Source organism: Pelmatolapia mariae, linkage group LG20 (assembly GCF_036321145.2).
Source record: "Pelmatolapia mariae isolate MD_Pm_ZW linkage group LG20, Pm_UMD_F_2, whole genome shotgun sequence".
NCBI lineage: Eukaryota > Metazoa > Chordata > Actinopteri > Cichliformes > Cichlidae > Pelmatolapia > Pelmatolapia mariae.
The window spans coordinates 11,508,958-11,529,589 of record NC_086244.1 but is presented as its reverse complement, the minus strand read 5'-3'; the positions used below and the strand labels follow the sequence as shown (position 1 = coordinate 11,529,589).

Below are 20,632 nucleotides of genomic sequence, written 5' to 3'. Positions count from 1 at the left end.
ACTCAAAAAAAATCAACTAGGGCATGTGTTTGATTAACAAAGTAGTAATATGTTTACATTACATGCATTTTTATGCTCATTAAATGATTCATTCTTTTTTGTTGAATATAAATCAAAGAAAACTTCGATGAGTTAAATTTGTTCATGGCAATCCAATGAGAATGAAGTCCATCAAACCAACGGCTCTGATAGTGTCATGTATTGCGCATGCTCCACGCCCACCGGATGCGGAAAGGTCCGTTGAGAAGTTAGCAAGCGCGCGTGGAGTTACTTCTTTGGCATACCTGATAGTGAGGTAAGTAATTTACATATTTCTTGATATATTTATTTAGGTTAGTGGTGTGAGAGATAAATACTAGTAGTTAAATTTTTTTACCTGTGTAGTGTGGTGACTTAGGAGTTTTATATATAGCAGGGAGTGTGTAGAGCCAAACATTTTTCAAATGTAACTTTTTGATTTTTTTTAAAACTTAACCGGAGTCGCTAATTGTTGCAACAGAGCAAAAACTGATGAGGTTACTTTGGTAAGTTCGTTTTTTTGGTTTCTGTCAACTTTGAATGAGGTGTGTTTCATGGTTATCTGCATGGTTAGGACTGTTTTTTTTCTCTGGAGTTAGCTAACTTTGAAGAGCGGGAAAGCCGCGTAGAGCCGTTATGTCTTCGCTCCGTGAATGACGGGTTACTTTCTGCTTAACCGGAGTTGGTGATTGTTGGTAGCAGTGGTAAGACTGACCGACATGGTTTTGGTGATTTTTATGAGTGTTTTATGATGCTCTATCTAAAATTCCTGTTTTTGTCAGTGAAGTTTAGTGGCGGGCAACCGCATTAACTGGATTGATGAAAGGTTTAATTCAACTAAACCAGCATTTAGGGGAGTTAATAACAAGGAGTAAGATAAAATCTGTCACAATAATTGCATGTGCATTTTCTTTTTTTGTAATATATTCACTTAGTTTTTGAATTCAGAATGATTTAGGTGGATAATTGTTCGGGTTATAGTTTCTCTGGTGCTCTGCATTAAGGCTGACTAAGGCTGCGTTCACACCGAACGCGATACGCGCGAGCGAAAACGCCCCAAACGCCCCTAATTTGACGCGTGCACATTCGCACCTCAACGCGTGTCCAAGAAAAATCCATCGCGCCGCAAAATTGCATCTTTCCACGCGCGTGGACCGGAAATGTGGGAGAAAGTTGTGCCAGATGTGTTGTGCTGCAGATGTCCTCTGAATACACACATTATCTTGTTAGCGGAAAGGTATTTGTACATCACTGGGAAAATAGCGGGACAGTAGGCGGGCTTGCTAGCTTTTGCACGGTTTCATCGGGTCAGTCTGGAAATTAAAAAGCAGAATGAATGAACTTACCAGGTTGCCCAATCTCCTCACTAATGTGCCTCCAAGCCTCCGTTTTATTCCTGTCTCGGTAGAAGTAGCAACTAGCATCATTTAGCTCTGGATGATTAGCCACGGCACAGATGAGCTTTTCCTCCATACGGAGTGACTGGATCTGCCCCTTTGACCTAGTTACAGCCACGTCACCAGGCTCCTGGTTGGTTGTCGGGGCGTGATTTGACACCGGAGTTCATATTTTCCAACTCAGCGTGTGCACAAAATGCAACACACGACCTGACGCGCGTGGTTTTCTTTCGCGAGTCACACGCGCCCCACGCGGTACACTGACGCGCGTTTCACGGGTTTTGCCGTTTTCCCGACGCAAATCTGCCTCCGCATTTTCGCCGGACGCGCAATCGCGTGTCATCGTGCTCTTTCCATTGACTTTACATGTGAACCTGACGCTCTGGCCGCCTCTTTCGCGTTCGGTGTGTGCGCACCGTTACGGTGCGTTCACACCGAACGCGATAGACGCCCCTAGCTGATCGTGTGCACATTTGCACCTCGAAGCGTGTCCAGCGTGAACTGGTTCAGCTTTAAGATATGCAATTTTCACGCGTATGAAGAAGAGATCTGGAAGGAAGTAGTGCCAGACGGTATGTTATTAAAATGGCAGCTGTTAATCTAGCGTTTGAAGTAAGAGTCTCCCTTCTCTATTTGCTGTGGAGAGCACAGCAGTGCGTAAAGGACGTCCTCACCGTACCTGGGTCCATCAGGTCTTCCACAAGCGTGAGCAGTTTGGTGAGTTTCACCACTTGCTCCAGGAGCTGCGTCTGGATGACGGCCGCTTTCAGCTTCTGTCCCTTGCCGAGTTTGAGGCGCAGATTTTACCAGCTCGAGCGGTAGACGTGATAAGCGCGAATGCACAAAACGCACCACACAAACTGCAGCGCGTATTTTACTTCGCACTTCAAAGGCGTCAGAAAAGCGTTTTCGCGATGCAAATCTGCTTCTGAAGTTTAGCTGGACCCCCAGTTGCGCTTCATCGTGCTCCTCCATTGACTTTACATGTAAACCTGAAGCTCTGGTCGCGTCTATCGGGTTCGGTGTGTATGCACCGTAACAGTCTTCACATTTCACAGTATGTAGATATTAACACAAATTTGTCAGAGTAATAACTTTGTTTTAATTAATTTCTCTCCCCAGAAATACATCACAAAATAAAGCCACATCCCCATGCTCTGAGATTCTTATGCACCTCCTCAACAATACATGGTAAGTTCATGTTTGCCATATTATTATTATTATTATGTTATTTATTTATTTATTTTTTGGATGATGCAGAAGTTTAATTTCCTTGACGTTTTCTAATGCATATTTCATTTTTTATCAGTGACATGTATGTGGCAGTGCAAGCATTGTGTTACCAGAGAGAGCAGCAGGTACAAATTACTTCAACATTATAAACTACATCATCATTACGGAATAGGTCAACATTATCAGTGCATATATGTTAATTGTCCGTGCACATTTAAGACTTGGAGTGGACTGAACACTCATGTCTATAAAGCTCATTCATCTCAGTTTACACAGACAGCTTCAAGTTCAGTAACTTTTAAATGTGAGTTATGTGACTGCAGTGACGTCTTCTCTGAGAGAGATTTTTTTGTCCATATTGGAACACATCTGCGAAGTAACGAGACAGTTAGTTGTGTGTTTCCTTGTTGCCCTTTCAAGACAAATATTTACAATACATTTTATACACACAAAAAGAGGAAGCATCATCCACGCACACTTAAAGATTTTAAAGGCAGTGTAGTTACACATGTGGACCCAGTTCAAGTGATAGAGTCCTCTGATAACGTAAGGGCTAGCTTGTTCTGAAGATGTATCCTATGGTGAATTTGAAAGTGAGTCAGTGACAGAATGTGATAATAGTGCTGTTGAAAATCAGCCCGAACTAATTGAACGGAAATTAGCAGTGATATTGTTGAAATTGGAACACATATTTCATGTTCCAGCAAAAGGATTAGATGAGTTCTTAGAGGAGTTAGTTTTTCTGTTGAGTCCAGCTAGTGTACCTCTGACAAAGCGTACAATTACAGAAATTTTTAAGAGCCATAACCTCCATATTAGTCAGGCTGTTATTGAAGAGCTTGCAAATTCTGTATGTGTTTCTAACCCTGTGGCTAAAATATTGGGAAAGTGTGGCCCTCTTGCCACTCCTTATAAAAGAAAACTATACTACATAGAAAATTTTAGGGTTGTAGAGCCTGTTGAGTATTTCTTATCGATAGACCAAAGGAAGACATTTCAGTACATCCCTTTATTACAGTTATTGCAGTAAATATTGAGTCACAATAAATTGCTGGATAGAGTGATTGAAGAACAAATAGCTCAAGAAAATAGAGAGAATCTGAACGGTGATCAGAGGGTTTACAGATCTCTTCGAGATGGTGAGCATTATAAAAGAAATAGCTTTCTAGATGGTGAGAAGTTGAGAATTTCTATTAACCTTTATATTGATGATTTTGAGGTTTGTAATCCTCTTGGGACCTCAAGGAATAAGCACAAGCTTTGTGGTGTATATTGGGTCTTGGGCAATTTACCACCTGGTTCTCAATCAGCCTTTTCATCCATTTATTTGGCAATCCTTTGCAAGCGTGAAGATTTGAGGACATTTGGGTTTGAAAAAGTCTTTGATCCACTTTTGAGAGATCTGGTAACTTTGGAGCAACATGGTGTGTTCATCAGTCAGTTGAATGACTGTATTAAAGGAACTGTGAGCTGCGTCATAGCTGACAACCTAGGAGCCCATGGGCTGGCAGGTTTTGTGGAAAGTTTTTCTGCTGAATACATATGCAGATTCTGTACAGCTAAAAAATCTGAAATAAAGTCAGTGACTGCTGGTGATTTTGAGCGTAGAACACCGGAACTTCATGAATTCCATTTGAAGCGTGCACAAGAAACAGCAAGTGCTTGTATTGTATTTTGAGTAAGAATCTGAGCCATTTTCATGTCACTGCAGGCTACCCTCCAGATGTAGCACATGATCTGCTAGAGGGCATAATACCAGTGGAGCTTGCGCATTGTTTTTCTTTTTTAATCTCTAAAAAGTATTTCACCTTAGAAAAACTTAACAACTTGATCCAAAATTTTGAGTATAAATGGGCAGATAAAACCAACCGGCCTCATGCAATTCCCCAGACTTTCTCATTAAAAAAAAATATTGGTGGAAATGCACATGAAAATTGGTCTCTACTTCGTTTGTTGCCTCTAATTATCGGTCCACTTGTTCCAGAGGATGAACCTGCATGGCATATTGTTTTGGATCTGAAGGGCATTGTGGAGCTTGTTGTAGCCCCTGTCCAGTCTGATGAGTCGATTTCATACCTTGAGTGTAAAATCAGTGAACATCGCCAGAGATACCAAGAACTTTTTCCAAACAACAGTCTTCTCCCTAAACATCATTATTTGGAGCACTACCCTGCTCTGATTCGGCATTTTGGGACTCTTGTCCACAAATGGACAATGACATTTGAGGCGAAACATAGTTTTTTTAAACAAATTGCTCGCCCTACAAACTGTTTTAAGAACATACCTGTTACACTTGCCAAAAAACATCAGCTCGTGATTGCCTCTGACTTGCACTCTTCTGACCATAAGACACCTTTAATGGTAAATGTTGGATCATCAGTACCAGTTGATGTTCTGAAAAGTGATATCGCAGTAGCTATAAAGCAAAGATTACCTGATGAAACTGATGTCCATATTACAAAAAGCGTGTCATACAATGGCATGAACTACAGCACAGGAATGATAGTTGTTCATGGGCAATTATTTGGTTTGCCGGAGTTTGCAGAAATTCTGCAGATTTTTATTTTGCATGGCAGAATATACTTTTTTGTAAAAAAGTTCTCTGCTTGGTATCGAGAGCACTTCAGAGCTTTTGAACTTGACATGTCACATGTGAGAGAGGTGTCTCTGATTGAGCATGGGGAACTACTCGATGACTACCCGTTAGCTGCCTATTCAGTGGGAGGCCTGCGTCTGGTTACTCTGAAGAGACACACTAACTTGCAGGGTAAACAGGAGTGATGTTTGTAAGTATTTTCCCCCTATATCACCTGGCACAGTAAATAATACATCATACTTTGCAGACCAATTGCTACTTAATTTATTGAGAGTAGATTTCTTTTAAGCATCTTATGAAAGAATTGTCATTAATTAGCAGAATGCAAGACAAATCTGGAAAATGCACTATTCACTTTTCCTTCTCCAGTAAAAAAAATCCTAGAGGCCATGGTGACATCATCAAATTATCGTTGACATTAGGATTTGTTACACACACTCGCACAATAGTCAATAAGTACATCTTTATTTATTTTTTAAATATTTGATATTTGTCCAGGTCAACATGATGGCCCAGCCCATAAGACTGAGGATCATTCTCGGAGAAGATGATGCCAGGAAACTAATTTTACCAGCTGGGATATCAGACTCCATTGAGCAATTTTGTCAGGAAGTAAAGACAAATTTTGGAGTGCAACAGGATTTTCGTCTTCAATCTCAAGATCCTGATTTTGGAAATGAGTTCGTAAATCTGACTGCGATCTCTGAAATTAATAATAAAGCAACTTTAAAGGTTGTATACTTGGATAGTGTGCAGTTGCAAAGTTTTACAGAAGATGAGGGAGTGACGTGTCAACCAGTGCGAAGTCCAACACATTCCTTTTCAAGCTCTTCAGCAGACACAGACAATACAAGGCCCGTTTCATCGTCCGGTTCATCACCGTCTACAAGACTGTCAGTGTGGCCAAGTGTCTTCACAGTCCCTCGTTTCAGCTATGAGGCTGAACTGCAACTTGAAAAGGCCAATGCTGAGTTCATTGCTGGTGGAACTCATTTGACCCCCTCACCAAAACTGAAATCCCACCTTTTAGAAAGGCTGGGTGAAGAAATAATAACATTTAAAGTCTATCCAACTGACAATGACCTGAATGAAGTTGCAGAAGCCCTTGTCAAACAGCATCCTTGTCTGAGGGAGCAGGGATCCTTCAATGGCTGTTATGGTTGGAAAATTAGCCTCAAGTATAAAATGGCCAATGTCCGGACCAAACTGAGAGGCCTAGGCTGTGCTGAGGTGTTGGTAAATTCACTAAAGAACAAGGCCCAAGACAAAAGTCAGGCAGCATTGAATATGAAAAAGCCTAGAAGAGCAGAAGTCAATTACTGTCCGCAGTATCCAAAAGGAGAAACTACTGACAGCCTGGAAAAAGAGAGAATTGCACTGCTTTCAGAGGTTCAGAAGAGAAACAATGACAATATAGTGACAATGAAAATGCAGAAGACTTTTTCGTACAGAAGGCAAGAAGTTATTCAAGGACAGCCCTTCATTGCAGATTTTAAAAGCAGATGGCCAGCTCTGTTCACCGAGAAAGAGGTGCATGTCCTATATGTCTAGCTTTATGTCGCAAGAGTGTGTTTATGGTTGACCAGTTATTTCTTGCTTCACTAATATTGACATAACATAGTGATAAAACAGCTAATAATTCCTGGTATGTCCTTCCTCTGGTGCATATTGTAAGTGCATTGTTCATGTTTTTCAGATTGACAAGGAATTCCTGCGCATATCGACAGTACCGCTGCTATCTAGATTCTTTTATGAGCTAGACTTGTACACTCCACGCATGATGGAGCTCTTTCGAGGCAAAGGTGGGGTGGATGGCAGAAAAATGAGACACATCATGGTGGCCATCTCCAAGGTGGGTTAGATCTGTGCTTAAGAACTTTTTATGCCCATAATCTGGCAATTTTATGAGCAAAGATATCTATACATATGGTAGGCAAAAGTCCTAAGAGATTTTCATATTTTATACAAATTATATAAGCATCAGTCTTATATTAATAAGTAATTGATAAAATTGTATGGTAAATTTTGATCAAAATGAAAAAAAAAAAACCAAAAAACATTAGTGTTTAGTTGCCTCATTTTGTGTCTGATTTGGTTTAGACAGATGTTTCGAGGTGGCTGTAGCTCAGGTGGTAGAGCAGGTCAGCTACTAACCAGAAGGTTGGCGGTTTGGTCCCAAGCTCCTCCAGTCTGCATGCCAAATATCCTTGGGCAAGATACTAACCCCAAGTTGCTCACCGATGCATTCATCGGAGTGTGACTGTGTATGAATGTTAGACAGTAAGCACTAAACCCGGTGGCACCAGTGTTCGACAGCCTTGCCTCTGTCAGTGCGCCCCAGGGTGGCTGTGGCTACAATGTAGCTGCCATCACCAGTGTGTGAATGGGTGGATGACTGAATGTCTAAAGCGCTTTGGGGTCCTTAGGGACTAAGTAAAGCGCTATATAAATACAGGCTATTTAAACAGTTTAGAAAAAGTGATTGGGTGAATGAATTGTTGTATAAAGGCAGCTTTGAGTGCTCCGAGTAGAAAAACGCTATATAAGAACCAGTCTATTTACCATGTGGCCTTTTGGACTCTTCCAAACCAATTATTCCTTTTTCAAACTGCTGCCTAAAAGCTAAATATTGTCATTATGGATTCCCTTTTTTTCTTAGGATGAGACAATACATACAAGGCGAGCATGCATCCTGAAGTCCTTGTGTGTCTACCTGAATGAAGACCATGAGAAACTTGTGAAGGAATATACGGTGAGTTACATTCACAAGATGTTCTGTGTTATGTAATTTGCTGCAGGAGTTATGGGTAATTTCGATATATGAAATGGTAAAATGTGACACCAGGTGTGAATAAAAGATATTGCAATTGGTCCTTGTTTTGTTTCATGTCAAATTTCTGAGGTGTGAAACCAGAGACATAGAATTTAGTAAATATATCAGCATATTCACGCTGATTGCTGAATTCCTTTTTTTTCATATCTAGACTCAAACAAATGTATTATTGTATTTTACGTCACAGAACACTGAGGCCAACACTGAAGCCATGGAACAAACTGTGATGGGAGTGTATGTCATACATCAGGAGGGTGCGGAGCCTGGAGATGACCCAGAGAACATCGGTGTCCTGATTGAAGGCGTTGAGGTTCTCACTGGTTTGAGGAGCATTGCAATTGCTTGTGCTCTGTTATTTGGACTGATATACTGTCTGAACCTAAGCTACCCACCGGAGCTCAAATGCACTTTTGAAGTCTTGCAAAAGATTATCATGAAGCTGGATGGGCAGAGGTTGTCATCCAAGGCACAGTTCCTAAAAAACAAGCTAATGGGGTGAATGAGCTTGAAACAGACTCAGGCATGCCAGACATTTTTTTCAAGGTTTCTGCAATGCAAATATGTGTTTACCGTTTAAAATTGTAAGTTATAAAATGTTCATATAAACTATGTGGTTTTCTCTGTGGCTATTAGACAAAGATTGTTCGTTCATCACTTAAAGTCTTATACACTTGAAGTGTAAACACGGATTTTTGCCAGATGGGCAATTGTTACAAAGGCAAATGCACACTGGTTTTCACAAATTGTTTGAGTGGAGCAGTTATACTCAAAATTGAATGTTTTCTCCACATGTTAAATAGCATAAAGTCACTATTAATGGATACAGCCTGATTAAATGGAGTACTAATGTATGCAAGCAACATAGTAATGTTGTAATGTTATAGTAATGTTGAATGTTATGTCTGAGCTTTAAATTGTGTTAAAATACATATTGTTGTTTGCAATGCATATTTTACTACATTTTACAAAAGTTGATTTAGGGATAATATTTTTTGTCTGCAAACTATTCAACTGACTTATTTAATTTTTATTATTAGGGTTAGGGTTATTTTATTGTATTTTTTTGTTTCAGTCAGCATGTCTTGCTCTGGAAGTTCTGTGGTCTTAGTATGAGATGGTTAAAGGGGAGAAAGCTAGGCTGAACTGGGATCCTGCCAACTGTTTTAAGAATGTTCAAGCAAAATAAAAGAGATGGTTTTGCAAGTTATCATTTATGTATTATGTTTCATTAATTTAGTTAAAAGTAATGTTTACATAAGCAATACAAACACTAACTGAAACATGATTGGTGTAAGTACTACAGACATAAATTACATTTGTTCATTCAACAAGATTAACATTGGTGTGTAACAGACAAATATTTTACTAGTTCATGTAACAAGACTGACTTTTGATGTGCCAAGGTGTTTAAACAATATAACATGAATTTAAATTCATTTAATTAGACTAACTTGGTACAAACATGTTAACTGAATAAAAATCAAATTAACTAAATGTTAATGTTTAAATTATGTTACACTTACAAACATATTTAGTGTTGAAACAACACAATCAATATGGATTAATATAACATGATTTGTTTAGATGGAATATAGGTGGCAAGATAAAATTAGGTTCATCCAATGAATTATATTTTTGAGTGTAGTGAAGAGGCTGAGTGTCTGTAGGACTCCAGCTGCTCCAGCAGGTGTCTCCTTTGTGCTTTGCTTCAAACACAGTGTAGGGAGGAGCTTCCACTCAGGTGTTTCAGGTGTTGCTGGATGGAGGAGGACAAATAGTTTTTCCCTTCAGTGACACTTCAGCAGCTCAATGTTCTGGGGAGATGTTTGTCTTTATGAAGGTTTATGGATTATTGTTCTTACTTTGGTTAAACTGAGCAATACATTTTCCATCTAATGTTTAAAGTAAATTTCCAGGTGAAACAAAGATCTGCAGCTGCAGCCTCTGTGATGTTTCACAGTCTGAAAGTAACAAATTCAACCAGAGTTCAAACAAAGGCTTAATATACGTGTGTGTTTGATATAATGCCAACAAGTACAAATAGGTGTTCTTACAGGTCTTAATCACAGAGCTCTGATAAGTCTGGTGACTTTCACAGTCAGTGATTTTGCTGCCTTTTATTCAAAGTCTCCCACATTCATACAGAGCTTTTAACACCAAACTCCTTTACAGTCCTTCTCCTCTCACACACCATCACACGACTGATTTGTCTGCAGCAGCTGTGTTACTGCTAGTATTTTATTATGTGTGTAATCTCCTCATATTGTTCCTGTGGTTTAGTTTGACTTCCTTCTGCAAACTCAGCTGCTCTGTTGCTGATACACGTCTCCATCAATATGATTGATCAGATGCTGCCAACACCATGTGTTTCATGTGAACGCTCAGCTGAAACCCTGGGTTGACTTATCGAGTTAATAACAAGCTTCACGTGACTGTGAATGCTAAAGTGAATCCAGATAAAGGAAAGAGACCCTGCTAATGTTGGACTCACTTCTTAGTGTAGATCCCAGGAGGAAGTTCAACATAGCCATTCTTTGTGCGAGCTCGACCAAACCTGAGACCACAGTGCAGGATAATGATTATCATCTGTCTCTGTCAAGCACATTTAAAATCCACAAATAACAAAAATAATTATATTTGATCATTAAAAATATGTTTTCAGTTAAAAAAGCATGAGCACACTGGTGGATTACAGAAACATGAAAACTCGTTAACAGTAAAGTTAATTTAGGCGTAAACAAAGAGGCAAACATATTTAAGTAGAAGGACTGATGTTTGTGTTAAAATAGCCTCTTAAAGCTCAAATACTGATTCTACTTCTTTACTCAAGTAAAGGTAAAAGAGTCCAGGCTCTGAAATGTACTCACAGTGTTAAAGTAAAAACTCCATCTTTGAAGGAAATTTCTGTAAGTTTTTTTGCAAAGTTACCTGAATTTCTACCTCCAACATTAATATGAGAAAATTATCCGGCTCCACTCTGCTCTCATTAGAATAACTTTTATTCTAATTAATTTAATCAGCTTGAACATTTTGTAGCACAAAAGCAGAAAAAAAAAATCCATCCATCCATCTTCATCCGCTTTATCCGGGGCCGTGTCGCAGGGGCAGCAGCCTAAGCAGAGAAGCCCAGACCTCCCTCTCCCCAGCCACCTCCTCCAGCTTATCCGGGGGAACACCAAGGTGTTCCCAGGCCAGCGTGTCCTGGGTCGTTCTTTCGGTCACTACCCACAGCTCGTGGCCATAGGTGAGGGTAGGGACGTAGATCGACCGGTAAATTGAGAGCTTCACTTTTACACTCAGCTCTCTCTTCACCACGACGGACCGGTGCAGCGTCCACATCACTGCAGCCGCAGCACCAATCCGTCTGTCGATCTCTGGCTCCCTTCTCCCATCACTCGCAAACAAGACCCCGAGATACTTGAACTCCTCCACTTGGGGCAGAAAGGTAGTGAATCGCTACCTTATTGTGGTGGAGGGGTTTGTGTGTCCCAGGGATCCCAAGGGCTATGTTGTCTGGGGGCTTTTGCCCCCTGGTTGTCACGGCCAGCGGGATCGGCAAGGCGCTGAACAGCATCACTCCACTCCTAGCCCCCCTCCTCTCCTCTTTTTTCCTCTCTCCCCCTCTCTCCCCTGTTTTGCCAGGGCGGAACTCATGGCGGGTTCACGCCCTTGGTCCACGCCTTCTTGGATTGCGCACACCTGGGCCTCATCAGTCCAGCTGGTATATCAGAAGGAGGAGATCAGCTGTTCAACGCTGGATTATTGTGAAGACTTCCGTCAGTACACACCCAGCTCAAGTTCCCTGTGCCTCTGTCTCTGAGACTTAACGTGTTTCTGTGTTCCTAGATTCCCCGGACCCGTTCCCGTGTTTCCCCGTGTGGTATGTGGAAGGAGTGACAGGTCGTTAGTGGAGAGGAGAGAGGCTGTTTGGAAGCGCGAGTGTGGTTTCCCCGTTTTCCCTGGAGCCCTGGACCCCTGCCCCTCACGTCTTGTATATAGCACTAACCCCGCACTGTCTGTACATACACTCGGTGAAGATTTGTAATAAACTATCTCTGTGTGAACGCTACCCAGGAGTCCTGCGAGTGGATCCTCTAGCAACCCGTGACAGTAATAATCCAGCCATACTATGGATCCAGCGGACTCAACTCAGCAACCCGCCCCCCCTCCAGAAGCCGTGTTGGAGCGACACGAGCAGATGCTACAACACATTAACCATCAGTTGCTCGCGCTCACTCAGGCTCTCGCTCAGCTCATACCTCTGCCAGGTCCCGCTGTGCCCCCCCCGTCTGCTCCCGCACAGCCGCCAGCCCCGGAACTCTCCACGCCGCCGGCCTCCGCTTCCGCGGAGCCCCCGGAACGAGCTCTACCGTCACCGGAGCCTTTCGCTGGTGAGTTCCACAAGTGTGCTGGGTTTCTAACACAGATTACGTTGCAGTTTAGGCAGCTGCGGCGAACATATGAAAGTGATGGAGCTAAGATAGCCTTTTTTGTTCAGTTACTCCGCGGTCAAGCCTTAAACTGGGCTCAAGCCGTGTTACGAACCAACCCGGAGATTACTTATGCTGATTTTCTCTCTAAGTTCAAAAGTGTGTTTGAAAGGGGCACCGGAGCAGAGGCAGCGGGCCACCGTTTGCTGAATTTAAAACAAGGACGGCGGTGTATGGCGGACTTCTCTGTGGAGTTTTGGACGCTGGCGGAGGAGACTGGATGGGGGCAGCCTGCGCTGATAAGTACCCTATTAAACAATGTTTGTGATGAACTCAAGGGCGAACTGTTAATGAGGGAGCTGCCCAAGACCCTGTCGGAAGTAATCGCCTTATGTGTTAAGGTAGATGAACATTTGAGGGCGCGTCGCCGCACTAGCAACTACAGTTCCCAGAGGCCCGTGGGGCGAGCAGAGACTGCTCCCAGCGGAAGCGGAAGCAGCGATCGGGAAGCGGACCGCAGCGACGAGCATGAGCAACCTATGCAGATCGGACGCTCCCAAATTTCCCCGGAGGAAAGAGCACGCAGATGGAGGTCCGGTGAGTGCTTTTACTGCGGCCGCAAGGGCCATCTCGCCAAGGCCTGTCCAGTACGGCCAAAAGGTCTCGCCCGCCAGTAGCGAGGAGGATACGGGTGGGCGAGGTCTCCTTTTCACATGCTCCTCCACGCCTCATGCTAACTGCTAAAGTAACTGTTCGCTCTGCCTCTCACTCCCTTCAGGCGCTGATTGACTCCGGGGCGGAGCAAAACTTCATGGATGCTTCCCTGGCTCTCAAACTCAAGATTTACACACAAGCATTGCCCCACTCATTGCAGGTCACTGCGTTAAATGGTCAGCGCCTCCCCGACATAACTCACATCACTGAACCTGTGTCCCTGTCTCTGTCTGGGAATCACACTGAAATGTTACAGTTTTATGTCTTTCGAGCCCCTCTCACACCCCTAGTGCTGGGATTTCCTTGGTTGCGCCAACATAACCCCGTACTCGACTGGAAGAAGGGGAGGGTTCTGGGGTGGGGGGAGGAGTGTCACATGACCTGTTTAAAAGCAGCTTCTCCCGGAAAGGCATCTAACCCTCAACCACTCGAGCCCCCTGACCTTTCAGCCATCCCATCAGAGTATCATGATCTCAAGCAAGTGTTTTGTAAGGACCGAGCACGCTCTCTCCCTCCTCACCGCCCGTACGATTGCTGTATTGATTTGCTTCCAGGTGCACCTCTTCCCACTAGTCGCTTGTACAGTCTCTCTCAACCTGAACGTGAATGCATGGAGAAGTACATTAATGAATCCTTGGCTAATGGACTGATTCGCCCCTCTTCATCCCCCGTGGCTGCCGGGTTCTTTTTTGTTACTAAGAAGGATAAAAGCCTTCGGCCGTGTATTGATTTCCGGGGCCTCAATAATATCACTATTAAGAATAAATACCCTCTGCCGCTCTTATCCTCCGCCTTTGACCTTCTACAGGGGACGACCATTTTCACTAAGCTCGATCTGCGAAATGCTTACCACTTAGTCAGGATAAGAGAGGGAGACGAGTGGAAAACTGCCTTCAACACGCACCTGGGCCATTTTGAATACTTGGTCATGCCGTTTGGACTAACTAATGCTCCCGCTGTGTTTCAGGGTCTAGTCAACGATGTTCTCCGAGATTTCATCAATCGTTTTGTGTTTGTGTACCTTGACGACATCCTCATCTTCTCCCCCTCGCTCTCTGATCATGTACACCACGTCAGACTAGTCCTTCAACGTCTCCTGGAGAATCGCCTGTTTGTTAAAGGGGAGAAGTGCGAGTTTCATGTGAGTACTGTGTCATTTTTGGGCTACATCATCGAACAGGGCGATCTAAGAACCGATCCGGCTAAGGTACAAGCGGTCTTGGACTGGCCCACTCCACCTAACCGTAAGCAGCTTCAACGGTTCCTCGGTTTTGCCAACTTTTATCGGAGATTCATCCGTGACTACAGCAAAGTTGCTCTGCCACTAACCCGTTTGACTTCCCCCAAGGGACCTTTCTGCTGGGATGATCAAGCTCAGGAGGCCTTCTCTCGGCTAAAGAAACGCTTCGCGTCGGCTCCCATCCTCCGACAACCGGATCTCAAGCGGCAGTTTATCGTAGAAGTGGACGCCTCGGATGTAGGGGTCGGGGCCGTTCTCTCCCAGCAACTAGAGGGTAAGCTCCACCCTTGTGCCTTCTTCTCCCGTCGTCTTTCTCCCGCAGAGCAGAACTACGACATCGGGGACAGGGAGCTGCTGGCAATCAAACTCGCCCTGGAGGAGTGGCGCCACTGGCTAGAAGGCGCAACTGAACCCTTTGTAGTATGGACTGACCACAAGAACCTCGAATATATCCGGTCGGCTAAACGACTAAACGCCCGACAAGCCAGGTGGGCTCTGTTTTTTACCAGATTCTGCTTCACCATCACCTACAGGCCCGGTTCTCGGAACGTGAAACCCGATGCCCTGTCCCGCCAATTCACCTCCTCTGAGGATCCCACCCGTGAGGCCCCCATTCTCCCTCCCACATGCGTTATCGGAGCCCTATCGTGGGAGATCGAGTCCGCCATACGGGAGGCCCAGCGGGCAGAACCGGATCCAGGGACTGGCCCCCCGGGATCGCTCTTTGTTCCCACATCTGTTCGCTCACGGGTGCTTCAATGGGCCCACGGGGGAAAACTCACCTGTCATCCGGGCATTCATCGCACCGTCACCTTCATCAAGCGGTTCGCCTGGTGGCCTACTCTGGCCAAGGACGTCCGAGAATTCATCGCCGCCTGCCCAACCTGTGCCCAAAATAAACCTGTCAACCAGCCCGCCGCCGGCCTACTTCATCCCTTGCCTACGCCGAGCCGCCCCTGGTCCCACATTGCGGTTGACTTTGTCACTGGTCTTCCGCCGTCATCAGGTAACACAGTCATCCTCACCATTGTCGACCGTTTTTCTAAAGCTGCCCACTTTGTTGCTCTCCCCAAGCTCCCCACTGCCCTGGAGACCGCCCGGCTTCTGTCAACTCATGTGTTTCGCCTCCACGGGATCCCCGCTGAAGTGGTCTCGGACCGGGGTCCACAGTTCACCTCGCGTGTTTGGAAGGAGTTCTGCACCTCCTTGGGGGCCCAGGTCAGTCTCTCGTCAGGTTTTCATCCGCAGACCAACGGTCAAGCAGAACGGGCCAACCAAGAACTCAAGGCAGCTCTCCGTTGCCTGACGTCCACTAATCAGACCACCTGGAGCGAGCAACTGACGTGGGTGGAGTACGCTCACAATAGCCTCACCTCGGCAGCCACGGGCGTCTCTCCGTTCGAGGCCTCCTTGGGGTACCAACCCCCCCTGTTCCCTGCTATCGAAGGTGAGCACTTTGTGCCCTCTGTTCAGCAGCACCTGCGACGGTGTCGGCGCGCTTGGCGGGCCACCAGAGCTGCCCTTCTTCGCATGGCGGACCGGAACAAACGGCAGGCAGACCGCCACAGGGCCCCGGCTCCGGCCTACTCACCTGGACAGCGGGTTTGGCTCTCGACCCGGTATGTACCTCTCAGAACGGAGTCGCAAAAGCTCTCCCCCACCTTCATAGGACCGTTCGAGGTGGACTCCGTTGTTAACCCCGTTTCTGTGCGTCTCAAGCTCCCCAGGGCCATGCGTATCCACAATGTGTTTCATGTTTCTCAACTCAAACCCCACTGTTCCAGTCCTCTGTGCCCTCCTTCCGGGCCCCCTCCGCCCGCCCGGGTCGTTGCTGGCCGTCCGGCCTTCTCCGTGACTCGGATTATGGACGTCAGGCGCCGGGGTCGTGGCTTGCAGTATCTTGTGGACTGGGAGGGCTATGGCATCGAGGAGCGTTCCTGGATCCCGCGGGCGTCTCTGCTGGACCGGGCCATGGTTCGGCGGTTCCATGAGGCTCACCCTGGGAAGCCTGGGGGTCGCCGGGAGGCTCCCGTTGGGGGGGGGGTGCTGTCACGGCCAGCGGGATCGGCAAGGCGCTGAACAGCATCACTCCACTCCTAGCCCCCCTCCTCTCCTCTTTTTTCCTCTCTCCCCCTCTCTCCCCTGTTTTGCCAGGGCGGAACTCATGGCGGGTTCACGCCCTTGGTCCACGCCTTCTTGGATTGCGCACACCTGGGCCTCATCAGTCCAGCTGGTATATCAGAAGGAGGAGATCAGCTGTTCAACGCTGGATTATTGTGAAGACTTCCGTCAGTACACACCCAGCTCAAGTTCCCTGTGCCTCTGTCTCTGAGACTTAACGTGTTTCTGTGTTCCTAGATTCCCCGGACCCGTTCCCGTGTTTCCCCGTGTGGTATGTGGAAGGAGTGACAGGTCGTTAGTGGAGAGGAGAGAGGCTGTTTGGAAGCGCGAGTGTGGTTTCCCCGTTTTCCCTGGAGCCCTGGACCCCTGCCCCTCACGTCTTGTATATAGCACTAACCCCGCACTGTCTGTACATACACTCGGTGAAGATTTGTAATAAACTATCTCTGTGTGAACGCTACCCAGGAGTCCTGCGAGTGGATCCTCTAGCAACCCGTGACACTGGTAGGGTCTCCCATAGCAAATTGGTCCTGGGTGAGGGACCACACAAAGAGCGATTCAGAAGACCCATCGAGGGAACAGTTTACCCTGCCCGGGAGAGGGTTACTGTAGCTCCGCCCTGGAGCCAGGCCCGGGGAGGGTGCCAGAGGGCGAGCGTCCGGTGGCCGGACACAGCCTGAAGAGGGGACATGGGCCCATCCTCCCGCAGGCCCAGCACCCACAGGAGGCGCCATAGGGGTCGGGTCAGGTGAGGAGCAGGATTTTGAATTCTGGATTTAACAGGAAGCCAATGAAGGGAAGCCAAAACAGGAGAAATCTGCTCTCTCTTTCTAGTCCCTGTCAGGACTCTTGCTGCAGCATTTTGGATTAACTGAAGGCTTTTTAGGACTTCCTGATAATAATGAATTACAGTCGTCCAGCCTGGAAGTAATAAATGCATGAACTAGTTTTTCAGCGTCACTCTGAGACAGGATATTTCTAATTTTAGAGATGTTGCACAAATGGAAGAAAGCAGTCTTACATATTTGTTTAATATGTGCGTTGAAGGACACGTCCTGGTCAAAAATGACTCCAAGGTTCCTCACAGCATTACTGGAGGCCAAGGTAATGCCATCCAGAGTAAGAATCTGCTTAGATACCATATTTCTAAGATTTTCAGGGCCGAGTACAATAACCTCAGTTTGATCTGAATTAAGAAGCAGAAAGTTAGCGGCCATCCAGGTCTTTATGTCTTTAAGACATTCCTGCAGTTTAACTAATTGGTGTGTGTTACCTGGCTTCATGGATAGATAGAGCTGCGTGTCATCTGCATAGCAGTGAAAATTTATGCTATGTCTTCTAATGATGCTGCCTTGGTGATTTTAACATCCATGTCTGCTGTGACTCTGGTCAAGGACTTTTTAAATATTATTGACTCTTTTAACTTGTCCCAGTGGGTTACTGGTCCCACGCATGAAAAAGGTCACACACTAGACTTGGAGCTTTCCCACGGGCTGGATGTGTGCATCACTGAAATGTCTGAGTTGGGCATCTCGGATCATTTTCCTGTGTTGTTCACTGTAACGCTGTGCTGCTCGGTAGATAAGCCGTGCGCCTCAGCGCGTAAAAAGCGAGCACTTAATGCTCTAACGGCGCCGCTTTTTCTGCTGCCTTTATGGACTCTGGAATAATGAACTCCAGCTGTTAAAGTGTTGAGGACCTTTCGGACATTCTTCATTCTACCTGATATTTTGGACTCTATTGCTCCGTTCAGGACTCTGCGCACTCAGCATTTATCAGAGCTGTGGTTGAATGAACATACGCGCTCCCTCAGATGTGACTGTAGACGCGCTGAAAGGAGATGGAAAAAGGACAGACTGTATGTTTCTCTACAGATTTTAAGGACTTTCTGTCTTTCTTACCAAGAAGCTGTAAAAACACAGTTTGTCTTAAACTTAGTGTCAGTAAACAGTCACAGGCCTCAGGTACTTTTTAATGTCCTCAATCGTTTTCTTCCTTCACGTGATAATGTCGGAGTCATTTCTTCACCAAGCATTTGTGATGATGTTTTAGCATTTTTAACAACAAGGTTCTATCTATTAGGGCTCTTGTCTCGCCGACTGCTGCCTCAGTCCGAGTCTTTCTCCTGTGTGCTCAGCTGTCTTAGAGCAGTTTGATCCCGTCTCCCTTAATGACTTGACTGCGGTAGTTTGTAACCTAAGATCATCACACTGCCCCTCTGATTGTCTCCCCCCAACTACTCTTCCAAGGATTGTCAGGTTGGAGATTGGCCTATAATTAGCTAAGACAGCTGGTCTAGGGATGCTTTTTAAGTAAAGGTTTGACTACAGCCAGCTAGGGATGGGTACCGTTTAGATTTGAAAACCTGCTAAATCAGAATCAGTTGCTGATGATGGCTTTTTTCTTTTACATTAATCATTTATAATCTTAACTCAAAGTGAACATAGACTTGATTGAAGTAACTGTTACGAGTTCAAAATATTGGGGATGGATACAAGAGGGTAAACCAAAATAACAACACTGGTCCAGCCGGGTCAGGTCAAAACAATGATTTTAATGAACACACGTGTGGGAGATGAATACTGCACGCAGACAGCAAAAGATCTCTCCCCAAAAAACATACAACAACAGTTTTGTAAAAATCAGGGTATTAGAACGCCCCCTCATGCGTCAAACAGGTACAATATAATCAATGTTGAGAACTTTTGATATAACAACGGAACATTCTCTCCGTCTCGAGGGCAGGCACTGACTCCCCCTTATCTCCTGGAGCCAACTGTCCCTGTGAAGACACAACATGGCAGCTACAAGGTTCTGCGAATTGTTAGTTGATCTCTGACCTAAACCTGAACTCACTAACTGTGTGTGTGTCTCGACCTCAGCCTTCACTCCGTCTATAAGGACAGAGGCCAACTCTTCATGTGTGCAATAACCTAACTGAAATCATACATGTAATATGTTGAATAAATGCTCTAATCAAACGCCACTATTCAAAGCTTAATAAAGGAATATAAATGAATAAAGGATAACAATAACTGACATAGTATGTGTTTTGTAAGCGTGTTCTTTCTATAGCTCAAGATCCTTAGCACAATAGATTGTTCGGTCCTCGCGCCAAACAAAGTTTCTGACCCTCCACTAGTTGATCGAGCCCCCCTCTTTGGCAAGCACAAAAATACAATGCATGTATATAAAAATGATTATCACTGCACCTGTAATAGAAAATGTTAATATGGGATTATGACGATACCTGTAATAGAAGATGTAACATAAGGCCGACAGCCTAAAGAGATTCTTTAATGAGCTAACAATTAATGACGATGATTAAATGAAATAATGACTAATCATTGCAAATGCACACTACTTAAAGTTTGATAAAAGATATAACTGAATAAAAGACCATAAAGAATAACATGATATAAGTGTTTGTGTGGCCTTCCAGCTCGAAGTCGCTTTACTCAATGGATCAGCCAGACATCCCACTGACTGTAGCTTTTAATCCTTATTAACTTGAGCACAACTCTGTAATGAGCACAAAATTGCAATGTGTGAAAATGATCACGGTTACACCTGAAACAAAAGATTATATGATTATACCAACACCTGTGAAATAAAGATTATAGTTATACTAGTTATAACAATCACTGTAATAAAAACTTCAGTGTAATGTCACTAGCTTCAATAAATGCTTGTTGTATGATTTCTGATGCAATAATAAAATAACAGTAAAATATCCCTTCTCTTAACTCAGATCAGCCAATTCAAAATGCTAATTCAATCAACTCTGAGTTTATGGCTAGACTCAGTTTGTTGGCCCTGCACCTTAAAACTATTCCCTGTTTCAGCCCCATAAGGCGGACGGCTGAGCCCTGAGAGAATGGGGCCCCTTTATTCCGCGCTTTGCACTCAAATAGGTTATGATTGTGGATGAAACCGGACCTGCCGGTGAGAGGACCGGAACTCGGGCTTTCCTGGCCCCATCTTTATATATATGTGTATATTTACTCTTTATTCTCTTTCCCCCACAGATTAGGTGTATGTTATAACTTT

General features: G+C 44.8%; 2 protein-coding genes across 5 annotated transcripts in view; both read left to right on the top strand.

Moving 5' to 3' along the window:
• LOC134619388 (protein NLRC3-like) overlaps nucleotides 1–20,632 on the top strand; it is a 39,964-nt gene that overhangs the window by 5,468 nt on the left and 13,864 nt on the right. The gene's annotated exons all lie outside the window — the stretch shown is intronic.
• On the top strand, nucleotides 70–9,265 carry LOC134619401 (uncharacterized). 3 transcript variants are annotated; one of them, XM_063465242.1, is made up of 7 exons: nucleotides 70–295; nucleotides 500–524; nucleotides 2,538–2,606; nucleotides 5,743–6,774; nucleotides 6,941–7,096; nucleotides 7,904–7,996; nucleotides 8,265–9,265. In XM_063465242.1, the coding sequence occupies exons 3-7, from the start codon at nucleotides 2,604–2,606 to the stop codon at nucleotides 8,574–8,576; spliced, it is 1,596 nt and encodes a 531-aa protein (XP_063321312.1). In that variant the 5' UTR covers nucleotides 70–295; nucleotides 500–524; nucleotides 2,538–2,603; the 3' UTR covers nucleotides 8,577–9,265. The 3 variants fall into 3 exon arrangements, with proteins under 3 accessions (XP_063321312.1, XP_063321311.1, XP_063321313.1); XM_063465241.1 differs by lacking the exon at nucleotides 500–524 and adding an exon at nucleotides 2,725–2,773 and having other exon boundaries at nucleotides 113–295; XM_063465243.1 differs by lacking the exon at nucleotides 500–524 and having other exon boundaries at nucleotides 281–295.

What these genes read in the sequence shown, in the direction of transcription:
- LOC134619401 (XM_063465241.1), top strand. Translation starts at nt 156, where the DNA reads ATGAGAATGAAGTCCATCAAACCAACGGCTCTGATAGTGTCATGTATT. An exon ending in CACCTCCTCAACAATACATG is followed by an intron (nt 2,607 to 2,724) that starts GTAAGTTCATGT and finishes ATTTTTTATCAG; the next exon opens with TGACATGTATGTGGCAGTGC. An exon ending in TCATGGTGGCCATCTCCAAG is followed by an intron (nt 7,097 to 7,903) that starts GTGGGTTAGATC and finishes TTTTTTTCTTAG; the next exon opens with GATGAGACAATACATACAAG.